Genomic DNA, 18451 nt, shown 5'->3' on the forward strand with positions numbered 1-18451 from the left:
GAGGGACCAAGTATCCAAATGCCTGAGACTGTGGGGACATCTCCAAACTATCATAACATGGAAGCCATGCTCCGACTGGGAGCCCTGGGCTTCTGATCTGGCCTGCTGTTGGCTTGCAGAGAGATAGCCTGGCTGAGGAGCTATGGAGGGGCTGAGAGAAAGCCAGCATGGGCAGTTTCTTCCATGGTCCAGCCGGCAGGGAATAAGGCTGTGGTCTTAGGTCTGATAGGAGCCGTGGACAGGCGGATCTACATGTCTATGGAGAGAAAAGCTGACCCGACACATCGGGTAGCAATCTGGAGAGCTAACCCCATTGCCAGCCCTGCTGTATGGAACTGCCCTGGGCTGAGCGGAACTGGGCTTTTACAGAAGGATGAGGGCTCCAGGCTTGTCAGCAGATAGGCAACGAGGGGGTGGGCAGTATGGGGTTGTGCCTGAGTCTGCTTGAACTCAGGCCCTTGTGTGCTGTGAGGTGTGTGCTCTACCTCCTGTGGCCTGACCCGAGCATTTTCCAGTGTAGCCAACAGTTCAGTCTAAACAATTCGTTTGAGAAATTTTTGAATCACCTCTGTTGTACTTCTTCAGGAATAAAAGGACTGTGATTGGAGGCTGGGGACAGAGTAGGGGGTAAGATTTAATGTAGTCACAGCCCTGTTCAGGCTCTTTGAGGTCTCAGCCTGTCCCATGTTCTTTCTCCGCCAAAGCGGGTGAAGTTTCAGATCTTGGCCAGCAGGCGGCGCCCAGGTCCACAGTTCTCTCCCTGGCTCCCAGAAAGCTGCATCGTCTCAGGTTGCATCTACTGGTGTCGACGCCAGGAAACAGCCTGTGGACTGACTTGAGGCATCAGAGCGTGGGATCCAGGCTGGGCAGACAGCTTCCCATCATCCACTAAGCTCCTCTGTCTGCCTGTTCCCTGGGAGTTTATAGGTCCAGGCTGATAGTGATAATGGAGACAGATGAAGGTTTTTCCCAGAAGTCTATAAAAGTGTCCACTGACCTTGTGGGTGAAAGCGTGCAATGTGCAGAGCCTGGTCCCAGATCTCCAATCCAGGCCAGATGACCAGAGATTAGGGAAGGAGCTGGTAAAGCCCATAGTTGGCTTGGGAATTCTTGGTTTGACTGGGATGGAGGGCCCTCTCCTCTCTGATCTCCGGAAGTCACACAGACCACTGCGGTATCCCAGCTGGCCTTTCCGATCAGATCAGTGAACAGTGTCAAGGGGTCCTGTGGCTTCCCTTGCAACAGTTGCCCCTGCACCCCAGTCAAGGGATCAGCGCTTGTTTTTTGCTTGCATTCAAAAAATATTTATTTTATTTATTATATTTATTTTATTATTTTAAATTATGGGTACATGTGTGTACATGCTTCTCTTTGTTTGTAGATGCATATGTGTCCAGGTGAGTGTATGTTCACATGTGCAGATGCCTGGAGAGGCTAGGGTTATTGGCTTTTGGGTTCCACAAAGGTGTGAGCGTCATGATGTGGGTGCTGGGAACCAATTTAAAGTCCTCTGGAAGAGCAGTGTGTGCTCTTAACCACTGATCCATCTCTCCAGCCCTTCTATTTTAATTTTTGGGCAGGGCTCACTTTGTAGCCCAGTCAAGGCAATCCCCCTGCTCCTGCCTCCTGAGTTCCGGGATTACAGACATGAGGAGCAGCTTTCCTCCCTACCCTCTCCCTCTCTCTTTTGAGATCGGGTCTCGCTATGAAGCCCTGGCTGGCCTGAAATTCATCATGTAGATCAGGCTGGTCTTGGACTCCCAGAGATCTGCCTGCTGCCTCTGGAGCACTGGGACTAAAGGCGTGTGTCACCACACTTGCTAGCTGAGTAGAGTCCCCTACTTCCCCCACCCTAGGGCCCCAGGTACAACATTCAATCCAGGGAATGGACTGTGAAGAATCTCTCTGTCCTCACTGGTTCTAGAACAAATTTGCCAAACCAAGGGAGCCTATTAGAGCCTGGCCACAGCTCCTCCCCAGGGTTCTGCCTGCTATGATCACACATGGCATCTCTGGGTAGATCTATTCCTTGTCCAGCTGCCAGCCGATCCCTTCTATCTGTGGGTATGGCACAGGTTAACACCCTTGAAATCCCTTCTGTCTCCTGTCTTGCTGGGCCTGGACTTTCTCTCCCTGCTCTCCTGCTTGGAAGACCCCGAAGCTCAGCTTCTCGGCAGACTTACTCCAAGGCAAGATGCTCCTACTTTGAGCACTGGCTAAGCATTCAGAGAACATTGGCTTGGGATAATCACGCCCCGGTCCAGACACTCCATGTCCTCTTCCGTGCCCAGGGCATCAAGGCTGAAATCTAGGTGTAGCTAAGGCTCGGCACTGACTGGTTTGCTCTCTGCTGCCAACCGAAGCTTGGTGGAAGCTGGGCATGGTATGCTGTTTGTAATCAGCACGCAGGAAGCCGAGACAGGAGAGCTGTGAACCTGAGGCCAGCCTAGGCTACACAGGAGAGCTTACCTAAAAAAAAAAAAAAATCAATCCAACCCAATATATTAAAGTCTAGGGAGGTAGCAGAGGAAGTTGGGGATCGGCAGATGGCCTGCTAGCCTGCGTGGGAGCATTCACACGGGGTTCTGTGGTCAACAATCATGACTGACCAGGCTTAACCTCAGTTTTCCCATCTGGGATGTGGGGGTGAACCCTGCTCTCTGCCTCATTGACTCTCCTGAAGATTAAATGCGGTTATTGGCATGTAGAGACAATTGCATGGGAACCGCCAGATGCAGCAGATCAGTATGCAGGAGGGAAGATGCCACTGAGGGTCTGCATGTGTGTGCGGAGACTGGAGGAATGGGCCACTGAAGACCTGCTTGGGGGGGGGGGCGTGCTGTCAGAGCTGGTAATTAGGCCGCGGATTAGGGGACCCACGTGACTGCTGGTGCAAGTGCTTTTGTTGAGGTCTGAGCCTCCTTTAGCACCACCCCCCACCCCTGGGATCAAAGGAAAAGTCCAGTTCTCTTTGCAGCACAGTGGGAGGGGGTCACCCGGAAGGGTCTGAGCCTTCCTCCCAGCGTTGTTAGGGGCGACCAAGGGAAGGAGGTAGTGAGGCACCCTCGAGGGAGGCTTGTTTTGACAGTTCACATGCCGCTTACATGGTCCTCAGGCCTCTAGAGGAGCCGCAGAGATGAGAAGGCCAAGGCTCAGAGAGGGTCATACGCTTGCCCAAGGACCCAGCCAGTAAGAGGGTGGGACTCGGCCTGGTCCTTCTCCTACCCTTGTCTCCTACCATAGTGTGGACCAGCCTTCAGGGACGGAACCTCAGGCCCTCTCTGCCTGGCTCCAGTGATCTCATCAGCATCCATCCTCTCATTTCTCTGTTGTAACCCATCTGAAAAGGCTGGGGTGCTCACAGACCTGGGGTGCAGCCCACAGCCACCCTCCCATGAAGAGCTACGATGGGGCCTACGGGGCCTGTGGGACCTGAGAGCTGCTAACCTGTCACTGCTCTGCCTTGTACCTTAATGGTGGCGTGCCAACGGCCACTCACATGATCACCTAGGTTCAAGAAGGGAGGAAGGCCGGGGGCATGCCTCCTAGCCAGCCCAGCTGGCTTTGGAGCTCTGAGGCCTGGGGCTTTGTTTAGTCATTTCAGGGGAGGGAAGCAAGGGAGAAGGCACTGGAGGGTGGCCAGGCCTGTGCGGGCTAGCGAGAGAGCAGGTGGGCACCAGGAAAGAGAGCTGAGGTGGGGGGGGGGGGGCTAGGAATGGTGGAAGAGAGACCTTGCTCCCCTGGGGGCTTGCTCTCTCCCTCTTTTTTGGTATGTGTCTCTTTTCATCTTAGTTTTTTGTTTTGTTTTTTTTGTCTTTTGAGACAGGATCTCACTATGTAGCTCTAGAACTCACTATATAGGCCAGAACTCAACAGAAATCTGCCTGCTTCTGCCTCCCAAGTGGTGGACTCAAAGGTCTGTGCCACCACCACAGGGCAGCTTCAGTCTTCAGAGCAGGCACTTTGTCCTTCCTTCCCTTTGTCCTACAACTTAGCAGCCTCGGAGGCTATGACAGACTCACAGGTTAACAGCCAGTTTGCCTAAGGCGTGAGTCATGGCTCTGGCTCTGGCTTTTAACAGTTCTAACTGGACACATTGGGCAAAACCACAATCTTGAGGGCGTGCAGCCGCAGAACAGCAAGATCTCTGCCAACTCATCTTCAGGTGTGAGGCACAGTTGTGGGCAGGACCAGCTTTCACATCCCATGAGAGGCACTCCTGCTGTAATGTGGTCACTGAACACCAGGGGGCAGCAGGAGTCCAGCCTTGATCTTGAGGCTCTTGATCAGGAGGCCTCTCCACTGCAGCGCATAGTTGCCACTCTTTAGCCTTGAGCAGCCTAGCTGGGGAAGAACCTGTTCACCTCAGCAAGGGATCCTGGAGGTGCTGCTAAAGATGGACTGCTACCTTGGGAGCTGTCCCAGGCCCTGATTGTCCAACTTCCAGCTTGGCTAACTTCTCTCTTTAAAACACAGCCCAGGGAGGGCTGGGTGTAAGGGAAGAGTAGGAAGGAAGTGAAGGGAGTGAAGAAGGCCCCCTTGCCTTGACCACACAGGGTCCAGGTGAACCTATTCTTTCAAACTCCACTTCTGGTGAGACTCTGAGCAGTGACTTCCGCTCTGGCCTTGGTTCCTTCACAGGGATGTTACAAGAGTAAGTGAGGGCACACGAAACAATGTCTAAAAGTCCTAGGCTCTGAGAACACAGCTCAGTTGTTAAGAGTTCTTGCCTAGCACACATATTCTCAGCACTACATAAACCATGCGTGCAGGGCGTACCTGAAATCCCAGCTCTTAGGAGGTAGAGGCAGGAGGGTCAGAACGACAACGTCATCCTTGGCTACAGAGCGAGTCTGAAGCCAGCCGGGTCCACCAGAAGACCGTGCCTCGAAACAAAATATAACAAAGTATCTTTTGGCAACCCTTTCATCCCTGAGGTCTGTCTCCGGGTTTGAGTGTGTTTGTGGTGGTGGGTGGGCTACTTCTCCCTGCATGGGAGGAATACTTGGGGTTCAGAGGGGATCCTCGCCCTCCTCTCTGTGGGGTGGGGCCCACTCTCCCCTAGCCTCTCCGGTGGGTCCTGGACTCCTTTGACACTGTAGCTAGGCCAAAGGTAGTGGCTTGGTGGGACCTAGGGGTCCTGGGTGCACCCCGTGGGCAGGAGGTTCTGATTGTGAATGCTGCGAGTGCCAACAAGAAAGGGGATGTGGGGGAAGGGACTCAAGGATCTGCATTATCATACCCTTCACAAAGTGGGCCCCTGAGCCTGCGGACCCAGAGTTGCACATGGTCTGCTGGGAACTTTGGGCGAGCTTAATATTTGACTTCGGTTCCTACGGAGCCCTTTAGACCTCCTCATCCCCGAGAGAGGGGCATCAGGATCCTGGAATGCCCAGTGGTTCTGGACTTGTAGAACTTGAGTGGGTCCTGGGCCCAGTCAAGTAGTGCCGCTGATCGCAGGCTCCCCGCCTCCAAACCGCGGCGGCGGCTAGGCGGCCGCCGCACGTGTCTGGGGGCGGCTCCTGCCTGCGGCTGTTCCTTGTTCGTAGTCTCCCTCAGCACGGCCTGCCCTGCCCCTCCCACCCATTCCTGGGGAGTGAGGACCCCCGGCCCGGACCCCAAGTACAAGGCAGGCCCTGTAATCGGAGCCTGGGCCGCATGTGGCCGCGTCACCGGAGAGAGGCCGGCACCTGCGGAGGACGTGTCTGGCAGCGGCCCCAAGAACAGCCCGTCCTGGGGGCGGGGCGAGCCGAGCGCGGGAACTGGTGCGGGAGGGCGTTCGCGCTGAGCCCGCCTGGGGCCCCGCCAAGTGCGCGCAGGGCGCTGCTTGGGGGCGGCGGGGTTGGTCTGTAACCGCGCAAACCCCTCGGAGCCTCCAGCCCAACCAATGGGGCAGGCGTTGGAGGCTGGGGGGAACGTGTGGGGGACATTCCAGGGGCTCCCGCCATCGCAAACAGAGCCAGCACAAACTCCATCCAGGGCTTGGCCCAAGTGTTCCTTAAGATCGAGGCCAGTGAAGTGGCTGTTGCCCCTGACTGCTGAGTGATCTCAGACCGAATGCTGAACATCTCTTCGTTCTTTGCCCTGTCCTCTCTCTCCTGGGTGGTGGGTAAGGGAGCCCAAAGCAGATGCAGGTCAGAGCATGGAGTAGGCACAACATTGGAGACGCCTTTGGCCTTCTTGAGAGTGCATCATTAACAGGGAGCCAGCTGAAAACCCCCCCTCCCAAATAAAGAGACCCCAGAAGGACTATGGGAGATTGCTCTCTGTCCATGGCCGTCCAGGGCCTCCAGAAGCAACAATGTGTGTTACCCGGTCCTTTGGCCTTCTCCCTCTAGTTCTGACCCTGGGCCTGCAGTCTCCACCTTCCTTGATAGATGGGTGACATGTGGCCGCCCATGGCTTCATGGAAAATTCTTCAAGGCCTTAATTTATCTGATAAGACAGCTCAGGGTCTTAGAATCTGTGAAGGCTTCAGGCAGGTTTGACTAAGGGCCATGGGGAAAGACATATCTCAATTCTATATTTGGTTACCCCAAGAAGGTCCCAGAACCTGGGGCTGTGGGTCAGGCGATGTGTTTGACCAGGAGAATCATCCACGCAGGCAGGAAAGGGAGGCATGGGGCAGCCAGGAAGCTGGTGCTACCCTAGTGGCCACCAGGGGGCAGCATGAAGCAAAGGACAGACCTGACCGCTGCCTTCGCTCTAGTTAGGGGCTAGAAGACCCTGGGCACGGGGCTTCCTGGGGCGCCCGAGTCCCTGTGGCAGCTGAGCAGCTATGCCGGTGTTGTGTGACCCCAGGACGTTCTGGGAAACTGAACTGGCTTAGCTGTTCCAATCTCCTCTAAGAATGAAAGTGCGGGAGGGCTGGGGCCAAGATTTTTTCCTGCGTTACAATTCACTTATCAAATCTTGGAGTTGGTTCGAGGAGCTGGAGGGTGTGGGTTAAGCTGGCCTTAATCACCTAGGAGCCACAGCAAGGGTTTAATCTAGGCAGCCCGTTTTCTCCTCGGAACATAGTGCCCAAGTGTCCGCCTGCCTGTTGTGTGTTCTAGCTGCAGGCAGTAGCGCCACGGTAGAGTCAGCTCCAAACTTTTAGCAATGAAGGACCCAAAATTTATTTATTTATTCATTCATTTATTTTCGGTACCGGGGATGGAACCCAGAGCCAGGGTTCATACTTTTCAAGTGCCTTACCACTGAGTCACCCTCAGCTCTTCAAATTTTATCTCCTACTCCAATCCCTGGAAGAGCGGCTGTGCCTGAGCCTTGCCACGGCCCTCTTTTTTTTTTCGTTTGGTCAGCGGGTGGGTACACAGAAAAACAGCTCCCGTGGTCGTCATCTAAACGGGTGCGCATGAAATTTTGCCAGAGATCTGCGGCACAAACTGGTCTCTGGACTTAGATGTGCGCTTTTCCCAGGTGCTCTGGAGAAACTCTGGACACACTGCTCAAGGCTATGGGTGAAGACTGCAGGACAGAAACAGCGCTCTACTCACCATGACCAAGGGAGGGGTTCCAGGGCTTATACTTCCTTTACCCCACAAGAGGCAAGCCCAGGAAACTTGTCCCCCATGAGCCGGACACCAAACAGGCACCCCCCAACACCCCACCCCTCAGCTCTCCACAGCAACACAGTAAAAATGTACTTTTTCCCCTTTGGATGTATTTTTAATGACAGAAAATAGAAGGAAAGTCTTGTAGCCAGACAGAGGTTTACTAACGTGCAGACTCCATGGGCTGGCGGGCTAAGTGTGGGACTGGGCCCTTCTCCTGGAACCAGTGTGCCTAACAAATCTGTGATAGACTTGCAGAGTGGTCACTTCCCCTGTGTTGAGGTGGGACAAATAGACTGATCAAACAGTAATATAAAAGTAGAAAGCAGCCAGGCAGTGATGCGCACACCTTTAGTCCGAGCACTTGGGAGGCAGAGAGGCTGGCGGATCTCTGTGAGTTCAAGGCCAGTCTGGTCTACTAAGCGAACTCCCAGACAGCCAGAACTGTTACATAGAGAAACTGTTTCAAAAAACAAAAAAACCCCACAACAACATAAAAACAAACAAAAAGTAGAAAGCAAACAAGACAGGTAACCTTAGGGTGGGGGTGTTCTAGCCAGGCTGATGCCCAGTGAGGCAGTCTGCACACCTCACCTGGGCACCTTTACTGCTTCTCCCAACTAATAGGGCACATCGGCTCTGCACCACAGGGAGTGTGTCCAGTCCTCACAGCAGCTTTTGGCCTGGGTTGTGGGCCTTCTCTGTTCCTGCCATCTTTGACAGCGGTAGCCTGGGTATTCGGACTGTTGGGGAAACCCTGGGAGCCAGGTGGTCACTAACAAGTGTGGTCCTGTGCCCAGGGGTCTCTGGTGAGGACCCTGAAGCCTGAACCCAGGCTCAGAACTGACTCCTTGTGACCCTGGACTAGTTGATTTTAGCCTTTAGTGAGGGGTTTCAGAAGCCTTCGTTTGTTTGACTTTACTCAAGAAAAATATCGTGACTTACCAATGTCCTGAGAGATTTGTAAAGTGGTGTACTGAGAAAAAGACATCCTCACAGGTCACAGGCGCTGGTCTCTCCCCCAGGGAAGCTTCCAAACCCCGTCTCTCACCTGTTCCAGGACGACCTATTCACTGGCACCTGGCTTCAGGGTTTGAAGACCTCTTATCGACCACTCGTTCCGAACTACCTAACCACTGCAAATAGGTTTCTGTCTCGGAATTCTCAGAGGCAGTCTCTGCTGGCAGGGGAGAGCTTGGGGGCTCTGCACGGCCTTTCAAGTATGGCCGGAAGTCCTGGTTCCCCACGGCGGGGGAGGGGCCCTGCTCCTGGCACATGCCAGAGTCACCTTCTGGACTACCTGCCCTAAATAATGGACTTCTTTTGGCGGCAGGAGTGGGGGTGGGGGTCTGCAGTCGCAGTCGGGGTGTGTTTGTGTGAGTACACAGGGCCCCACCAAGAGGCACTGCTGTGGAGGAGGGGTGGGTCTTTCCCTCTTTCCCAGCACAACTACTTCCAGTCAACCAAGGCAGGCAGAACTGGTGCCTGGATATGGTCTGACGGGTCCTGGGCATATAGCAGTGTCGTGATGTAGGTACAGGCCAGGATGGAACAGTTTATGTCTCATCTGGGTAGGTGAACCCACATAGATCAGGCTACTGGTCAGGCCCCCAAGACCTCTACAATATTGTCCCTCTGGAAAAGAATGGAGCTGATCCCTGTCTCTACCTCCTTGTTGGAGGCTCTTAGTGCCAGCAGGTGTGCAGACACCTCGAACGAAGGCAGGGACACAGGCCTGGGTGCAGAAGGTAGCTCCAGCCATGGTCCTGCCCAGGGCCAGGACCCAGCTGGTAGGGATGGTTTAAAGCCCTATCAGCTGGCGCAGCCCTAGTGAGAGCACAGGCCGTGGGGACCGTAGGACCTGCACCGACGCCAGTATCGCCGAGGGGCAGTGCCCAGCTTCAGGGTCCGAGGGGGCGCGCGCGTCGCGGCTGCGCAAGCCCCCGCCTGCAGACAAAGGAGCCCGCGGGGGGCGGGGGGGGGGGGGATGGGGCGAGGGGGAGGGGCGTCGCGGTGTCACGTTACCGCCCGCAGAGCTCTTTAACTCGAGCCCCGCCCCCTGTCCCGCGCAGCCCGCTCACAACGCGGCCGCCAATCAGCGCACGCCCATCGCCGGCCCCGCCCGGCCCCGGGGGTGTGTGCACGCGGCCAATGAGCGAGTCTAGGGGGCCGGGCCTCTGTGGGCGGGGCGGGGTGTCTCGGCCTATCGCCGCGGTGTTGTTGAAACTGAAAATACTACATTATGCTAATCGTGAGGAGGCCCGCGCGCGCGGGGGTGGGGCCAGCGCGTATAAAGGGGCGCAGCGGGCTGGGCGTTCCACAGGCCGAGTGCGCTGTGCTCGAGGGGTGCCGGCTAGGCCCGACTGAGAGCAAGCGAACAGGCAGGCAAGCTCCGAGGGGGCGCGGCCCAAGCTGGACAGGACAAGCGATCGAGACGCAGGAGCCGTCCACCACCAATCAGCCAGGTAGCTGCCGCGTCCCTAGGCAGAGGCGGACGAGGGCTGTGCAAGGGGTCTCGCCCACGCCCATCCTCCGCCCTCTTCCTCTCCCCTCTTCCTTCTCCTCCCGCTCCCTTCTTTCTCGCCGCCCGCGTTTGCACAGCCTTCGACCATGGGCATGTCCGACGTGTACCTCCGCAGCAGAACAGCGATGGAACGCTTGGCTTCCAGCGATACCTTCCCAGTGATAGCGCGCAGCAGCGCCTGCCGCAGCCTCTTCGGGCCTGTGGACCACGAGGAGCTGGGCCGCGAGCTGCGGATGCGCCTGGCGGAGCTGAACGCCGAGGACCAGAACCGCTGGGACTTCAACTTCCAGCAGGATGTGCCTCTTCGAGGCCCTGGTCGTCTGCAGTGGATGGAGGTGGACAGCGAGTCTGTGCCCGCCTTCTACCGCGAGACGGTGCAGGTGGGGCGCTGTCGCCTGGTGCTGGGGCCCCGGCCTCCCCCGGTGGCCGTGGCTGTCATCCCACGTTCTGGGCCGCCAGCCGGCGAGGCCCCCGACGGCCTAGAGGAGGAGCCTGAGCAGCCGCCCAGCGCCCCAGCCTCGGCCGTGGTCGCGGAGCCCACCCCACCCCCGACCCCGGCCCCGGCCTCAGATCCAACCTCAGACCCGATTCCGGATGGGACCCCGGACGCGACCTCGGACCCGACTCGAGACCCGATCCCGGATGCGAACCCGGACGTGGAGCGTCAGGACGACGAGGAACAGGTCCCTGAGGAGGTCCCTGAGCAGGTCCCTGAGCAGGGCGAGGAGCCGGGTGCTGAGCCGGGTGCTGAGCCGGGAGCTGAGCTGGGCGCTAAGCAGGGCTCTGAGCAGGGCGAGGAGCAGGGCGCGGAGTCGGTCGAGGAGCAGGGCGCAGACCCGATCGAGGAGCAGGGCGCGGAGTCGGTCGAGGAGCAGGACGAGGAGACCGTGGAGGAGCAGGGTGCTGAGCCGGTCGAGGAGCAGGACGAGAACCAGGAGCAGCGCGGCCGGGAGCTGAAGGAGCTGCCTCTCTCGGGGATTCCAGGACGTCCCGCGGCCGGGATTGCTGCGGCCACTGCGAACGGTGCGATCAAGAAGCTGTCGGGGCCTCTCATCTCCGGTGAGCCCCGCACGGCCCCGCCCCGGCCCGGCCTCGCTTTGTCCGGCCGGCCGGGCTCTCCCTCGCCCTCGGGGGCCTCGCCCGGTCCCCGCCTCCTCCCGTGGCATTAAAGGGCCCGCGGCGCTTAGGGCGCGGTTGCGCCTGCACCCCTCTCCTACTGGTGGGGGTGCATCTCCAAGGCTCCCGAGCGTGCAGTGGGAGGGTGAGCCTGGCCGCGACCCACTCGGATCGCGGTCTTTGGCTCGGGCTGCGGGAGCCCCTTAGGGCGCCGTGTGTGCGGCATGGAGGGGGTTAAGTGCGGCGGCAGCCCCGGGGGGCTTGGCCGCGGGACAAGGGGAAATGCTTACACAGCACATTGCGCGGCGACGTAAACAAAGCTGACCCGCCGCGGACCTCGGCGCGGGCGGGGATGGCGCCCCCACCCCTGCCCCGCGCCCTGCGCACTCCGCCGGCCCCCTCGCGGGTCTCCGGGCCGGCCCCGCCCTGACCGGCGCGCTATCGCCCCGCAGACTTCTTCGCCAAGCGCAAGAGATCTGCGCAGGAGAACAAGGCGTCGAACGACGTCCCTGCGGGGTGTCCCTCTCCTATCGTGGCTCCTGGGGTGGGCGCGGTGGAGCAGACCCCGCGCAAGCGTCTGCGATGAGTTAGGTGAGTTCGGCGCTCCCCCCCGGGGGTCGCGGAGGGGCCGCCCCGGGGGGTTCCCCGCCGTCCGTGCTCACCTGAGTCCCTTTCCCCGCAGCAGCAGTTTAGAGCCTAAAGGCCAGAGAGAACTTGCTGGGCATCTGGGCAGCGGACGATGGAAGAACTCGGGGCTTCGGCTGGGACCTTTCGTTCATGTAGCAGGAACCGGAGAAGGCTGCGCAAAGCAGCCCACGGTTTTGTGGAAATCTGAAAACTGTGCAATGTATTGAGAACACTCTGTACCATGTGCAAGGAGTACGCTGGTCCCAAGGTGTAAAGCTTTAAATCATTTATGTAAAATGTTTAATCTCTACTCGCTCTCAGTGCAAAAAAAGAGAAACTAGAAAACGTAGAACGAAGGAAAAAATGAGAAAAAGAAAAAAACATGTATATTTGTACAAAAAGTTAAAAAAAATTATGCTAACTTAATAATTGTATTTATCCATGCGCGGATCTTTCTGCCACGCAACTGCTGGATTATTGATTATTACCAAAGGCACTAGAAATCACCAGCTTCAGATTACCCACAAATGTAAATCTACTTTTATATTAGACTCTAGGGGAATGGTTGTTGCTTAAAAGCCCCCACACATTCATCTCCAGTTAGCTTACAGTTTTCCCCCTGCTTTATTAGATTGCTCTTAAACTTGGTGACCAGACTGTCGAAATGGTTCCTGTGCTGCCCATACCAACTGCCCAGGGCTCCTCGTCCGCCAGGTTCTAAATAAAGAGGCCCAACAAAAATTACACTTCCAGTCTGTTTGTTCTTTTACACCTCTGTAGCCTCAGAACGGGGGCAACTGAACATGGTGGGTGGGGGGCTGGGGCAAAGCGGGGAGTCAGTCAAAAACATCATCACCACTTGACAGAGTTGTTGGCAGCTTACAAAGTGGGGAGGGATGGGTGCGGCTTTCACTGGGCCTACTGACCTGCTACTCAGGTTTGGGAAACAATGTCTGCCCACAACAGACTCACTTTTCCTTCTAATTCCAGCCAGGCCTGGATGGGGGCTTGCAGGACTTAGTACAACATACACAGCTCACATGTACCTGTAGAAGTTCTCCATGTGCAGATTGCAGTGAAGCCCTGAAAGCTCCAGGGTCCCTAGGGTCCATAAGGCTGAGCATCCTCAAGAGAGGGCAGCATGATGGCTTGGCAGGGAGTGGGGACATTGGTGATGAGCAAACACTAGAGGAGAACACAGAGTGAGGTGCCTGTGAGTGGGTGGGATGGGGTGGGGATGGGCCCTGACCCAGCTTCTGTGGAAGAATTCAAAGCTACGTCTCCTACATAACATGCCCTGTTTCCCAACAGTGCATGGGGTTCCAAAGAGCCCCCTTTTAGTCTAAAAAGGAAAGGCTCTTTATGCCCGGTCTATAAACCTATGAAAGCAATGGCTTTCAAAGGGAAAGGTGACATGAAACAGATTGGCCCATGAAGTCCTTATGAAATTCCTTGGGCCGAGGGAGAATTCATGGATGGTATATCAGCCTATAAAGGCTTGATCAAGATTTTAGAGATGTGTGGGGTGTATAATTAACCTTTCCTGAATACCTTAGAGGTCCAGCTGCGGTCAGGCTCTGAGCAATGCCCCCACCCCATTGAGAGGGCAGACATCAATAAGAGCGGAGACCCTGCTGCCTGCAGCAGCCCCTCAGCTGCATGGCCCAGGAATTAGATCCCAGCAAGGAAAGCTGCTTGCAGGCTTCTACGAGCTCCCCCGGGGTGGGGGAAACGCCCAGCACTTACCTGTGTGCTAGAGCAGCCCTTTTCTCTATGACTTGAAGGTGGATCTGGTACTTGAGGTGCTGGGCAACAGAGGCATGGGTTAGGTCCTTTCGTTAGGAGAACACTGGTCCAGAAGCTTGGCAGGTAGCCATGGGGCCTCAAGGACCTGAATGAACTACGTAGAGTGCACACAGTACAGACGGGACTCCGTGTGCAGGTTGGCTAGGCCTCTGTTCCCTGGTATGATTCTCACAAACACTAACCCTAGGACCTGCCTGCAAACCCACATTCTATGATACTTTATGGGGGAGGCTTCCTCAAAAGCATCAAGGGCTGTGTGAGAACACAGGCCAACGCCATTGCCACTTCTTGGGTGCAGCAGGGTCTGTAGCAGAATCTGGAAGACACCTGGCCTAGGAAGCAACACCACACGTGTGACTTTGAGCCCATGTGGTCCCAGCCAGACCTTGACCTTGGGAGCAAGTTTCTCTATTTGAGCTGGGAAATGTCTGACGTCATATAACTGCTGCCCTGGGCACGCAGGATGTCAGGTAGGACTGTCCAGTCCTGGACCCAGATGGAGGGGCAGTTGCTAGGTCTGTTGTATTAACCACCCAAGTGGTAATGCCACATGATGGTGGGCAAGGGTGTCACCCTGGGAAGGGTGGGTGAGTCCCTAAATAGGGGTGATCCAGGACCCCTCAACAGAATAGCCAGGACCATGAGGGAGGAAAGAGAAGAAGGGTGAGTGTGCAGAGGAGGAGAAGAAAGAGGAGACCATGGGGCTGTCAGGCTCTCAGGGGCTGCCTGGGGCCTTGGTGGGACTTCGACTACTACCATATGGGTTATGTTATTGAGAATGAATGTGCACTTTAGGGTGTGACTTCTTTTTCTCTGGCCTCACGAGCCTGATCGACAGGGTGCAGGTTGGCTTTTGTGCGAGGCCGTGAGGAATGAAAGCAAAGGGATCATGACTGGCAGAGAGCAGGAGAGCCAGCAAGAAGGCCGGCTGTGCCAGGAGGGTGCTGTGCTAAAGAGGCTGGGTGGCTCATGTTCCAAAGGAAGGAGAGATGTCAGAGAAGGGCGGGAAGAATAAAGCTGCAGTTCCAGGCTCCCTAAGACCCTCTGTGTGGGAGGCAAAGATAAATCCAGGGAACCACAGCACACTGAGACCAGTGTTGGAGACAGCCGAGCAACACCCAATCTTTACTTAAAACAGGGCACAGTAGGGTTCCCAGCAGGCAGCACTTGCTGACTGCACCAGATCAGTGGGACTAGCAGCGGAAACTTGCCATGCCTAGGCCCTGAGGCCCTGAGGGTATTCCCGGAATAGGGGGTTAGAGAGGCTGGGGGCAGGGTTAGGAACTGCTGTGAGCTGTATTTAGCTGGAAGGCCTCAGGTTTCTAGGGCTGATGTGAAAGGTGGGGGGTGGGAGCAGGTTGTCAGAATGAGGGAAGGGGAAACAGCCAGGCTCCTTGCTTTGAGATATAAGTTGCACGTCAGGCCATCACTATCCTGACTTTCCTTTTGGGATAGGCCATGAGAGCCTCGGAGCATCTTCATCATCTCAGCAGCCCTGTGGTGAGGTATGAGCACCTGTGTAACAGACATATGGAGTGAGGTTTTGAGAGGCAGGCTAGCTTGCGGAGTACCACTGCTGATTTGGCATAGGAGAGAAGTGGCCAGTGCATAGCCGGGCTTGTCCCTAGGGTCAACAGCACTGATTTGGCTTCTGCTTTTTCTGTTTGTTTTTGACACATTGTTATTAATGAAAGTTCACAATTTACACCCAGGCTCACTTTTGGCGGGTTGTCCCATCGATGGGTTTAGACGAATGTGTGATGTGCTATGTTCATTCCTGAAGCATCAGAGTGGGATCCATCTGCCCTCTGCCTCCACCTCCAGCAACCCTGGTCTTTTCGGCTGCCATAGTTTTGCCTTTTCAGAATGACTGTGTGCAGCTTTTTAGACAAGCTACATGCATTCAAGGCTTCCCATGGTTTCCTTTTCTTTTTAGCACACAATTATAGTAGCTGTAGGGTGCGTTACACTAGTTTATCCCAGCACCAACTGAAGGGCATCATGGCTGTTTTCAGTTTGGGCAAGTTTGACTCAAGTCCCTGAAAACATCTGTGTTGATTCAAGTTTTCAGTTCGCTAGGGCAAATACCAAGGAGCTCAGCTGGTGTATTCTATGGGAGGAGCCTGTTTGGTTTTGAGAGAAATCATCAAACCTCCTAGCGGGGCTGCAGTGTTCTGATCCCAACAGCAATGAAGGAGTTCCTATTGAGGACTGGTTTCCACTGTACCACATCTACCACCAACCCAGGTGAATCAGAGAACAGAAACCAGGCTCCAAAAGTGACTCACCAAGTGAAGGCACCGAATACCAGGACTGATGGCCTGGGTTTGATCACTGGAATCCACGTGATGGAAAACAAAACCAACTCCTACCAGTTGTACTGTGTGTATCACATACACACACACACACACACACACACACACACAGATGCACACACACTAAATAAATAATGAATTACAATGAAGAAAATATGGACTGTGGATGTGACCTAGCTGTTAGCGAGCTTGCTCATCATTTATGAAGCCCTGGGTTTGATCCCAAGCACTACATACACTGGGTGCAGCTGTGCACACCTGCAATCCCAGCACTCAGGAGGTGCAGGCAGGAGGATCAGAAGTTCAAGGTCCTCAGCTATATAGTGAGTTTGAGAACAGAATGTGGCCTGAGATACATGAAATCTATCTCAATAAACAAATAAATATAAAAAACAAAAAAATAAGTTGAGGATCTGGTTTACACTTATCACCCCACACTTGGGAGTGTGAGGTAGGAGGATTGTCAAGCCAAGCATAGTGCCCCAAACACACCCTACAAACAACAACAAAAACCCTAGATTGCATCTCTAGTACCAAAAGAAAGCAAAAAGTCAAACCTAGACTCAGTTGCATGTGGCTCATGTCTGGTGCCTGGAGAGTTCCAGGTCAGTCTGAGTCACAGGTGGGGACCCTATCTCAAAAGGAAAAAAAAAAAAAAAAAAAAGGAAGGGCAGAAACCCTTCTCCCAGCTTGCACACAACCAGGACAGAACACAGTTAAAAATTGACACTGATGGTCTTGGCTTTGTTTTAGATCATCAGTTTCTTTGACCTGGCCCAGGATGGAGAACCAGAGCTGTGACCAACCCTCTAACCGGGTGTGAGGTCACTTGTGTGATTGCCTAGATATCAGCTGACCTTCCTTACAGGGGAGTCTGCCTCTCCTGCCGTGACTGTTGCTGCCTAGTGGAGTATGATTGTCATAGGTTGCTTCTGAAATACGCCTGCCTAGCACAGTGTTCTGCCATTTTATCTCTGCCTTGGGACTGGCAAATCTGGCTACTCCTTCCCAGAAGACAGAGCAGAGTTCAGTCACAGCTCACAAGTCTGACTTTCATAGAGAGAGAAACGCTTCTTGCTTTTTGTCAGCCATTGAGGGTGTGGGGTGTGTTTGTTATGCAGCATAATGAAAACCAAGTGGACAGATACACTTCTAGCTCACCCTCTGGAGAAAGGACAACAGGAGCCTGGTTGGCACTGTCTTGTCATTCTGGAGGCTTGATGTTCTGTTTTGTACAGTATTTGAGTGTATCCCCAAAGGCTCATGAGAGCTCATGGGAGCTCTGTTCCCAGGATGTTGGTGTGAACTGATGGAGGAGATAGTTGGAGGTCCTTAGTAAACTGGGGGTATAGCCTTGGAAAGGAAGATGGGGTCCTCAGTCTTTGGCTTCCCATTTGGTGATGTGATTTCATCCTCTCCTATATACCAGCCATGCAGCTCTCAGCAGAAGCTAGCAGATCCTGGGATTGTCTCTCAAACTACAGAACTGTGAACTAAGCAAATCTTTTCATTTTATAAAGTACCCGGTTTTATATAATTTGTTATAGTAAATGGGAATGTGTCCAAAAATGATTCCCAGACTCCCGAGAGTCATAGGCAGTTCCCAACATTACCAAATCCAGCTGTAGAGATGGAGTACCCTGGGATATGTGATGTAGATAAGCCCTGCAGTACAAAAGGGAAGTGGCCTCACTCAGCAAGCCTTATGGACTTGGGAAGAAATGCTTTGATCTTTACTGCCCTTAGAAGTTCTGGGAATGATCTTTCTCCTGTCCATCTGGCTTCAACATTGGCTCATTTCCTCTGCCGTCCAACTCCCACCGTGGCTGCATCTCTGCCACACATTACCAATGGCATAAAGTTCAGGTACGGATTGCAACTGGCACTTTCTCTTTGACAGCTAACACCTGTCCCAAGTCTTTTCCCAAGTCAAGAGCATTTCAGTGCTGTGTGGATGAAGACAGGGCCTGTGGCTATGAGTTGGGAGTCTGGGGAGGACTGGGGGGAATAATGTGGCTGTGCTTTGTGGGGCAAACTTGAGCAACCTCTTAGACCTGGCCTTGTCACCTCTGCGGCATGTGATTTTCATCACAGAAACCTCCAGATTCAAGAAACAGAGTTTGCTCCTCAGTAGCAAGAGGGACAAAGAATCCGTAGCCATCATGGCTAGAGCAGCTCTTAGTGTGGGGTTGACTTCAGGGCATAATTGTCATCTGCCTTTCAAACACAAGCAAATTTTTTCCCCACTTGAGCCAAAACATTCAGCAGTAAGCAAACAAACAAACAAAAAAACATCAAAAACTTATTAATGAGTTCAGCGTAAGGGGGCAACAGAAGGTAACAGGAGTGGATATGATTAAAATATATATGTATTCGTGAAAATTTCAAAAACATAAATTAGGGCTAGGAATGGTTCAGCGGTTACTGTGCTTGTCACATAAGCATCGACTGGAGAGCTGCATTTCCCCAGAGCCTATGTAGATGCCAGGTGGGCATGATGACCTGCC

General features: G+C 54.5%; 1 protein-coding gene across 5 annotated transcripts; it reads left to right on the top strand.

The window, feature by feature from the left end:
• Positions 1 to 9823: 9823 nt before the first annotated feature.
• Cdkn1c (cyclin dependent kinase inhibitor 1C) lies at positions 9824 to 12567 on the top strand. Of its 5 annotated transcripts, none has more exons than XM_041666547.1 (4): positions 9824 to 10021; positions 10158 to 11139; positions 11649 to 11787; positions 11879 to 12567. In XM_041666547.1, exons 2-3 carry the CDS (start codon positions 10167 to 10169, stop codon positions 11780 to 11782), a joined length of 1107 nt encoding a protein of 368 aa, XP_041522481.1. In that variant the 5' UTR covers positions 9824 to 10021; positions 10158 to 10166; the 3' UTR covers positions 11783 to 11787; positions 11879 to 12567. The 5 variants fall into 5 exon arrangements, with proteins under 5 accessions (XP_041522481.1, XP_041522482.1, XP_041522484.1 ...); XM_041666548.1 differs by having other exon boundaries at positions 11882 to 12567; XM_041666550.1 differs by having other exon boundaries at positions 10158 to 11103.
• The last annotated feature ends 5884 nt before the right edge of the window (positions 12568 to 18451 follow it).

Source organism: Microtus oregoni, unplaced genomic scaffold (assembly GCF_018167655.1).
Source record: "Microtus oregoni isolate MIOR12 unplaced genomic scaffold, Mior012 000016F_ref0000370, whole genome shotgun sequence".
Taxonomy (NCBI): Eukaryota; Metazoa; Chordata; class Mammalia; order Rodentia; family Cricetidae; genus Microtus; species Microtus oregoni.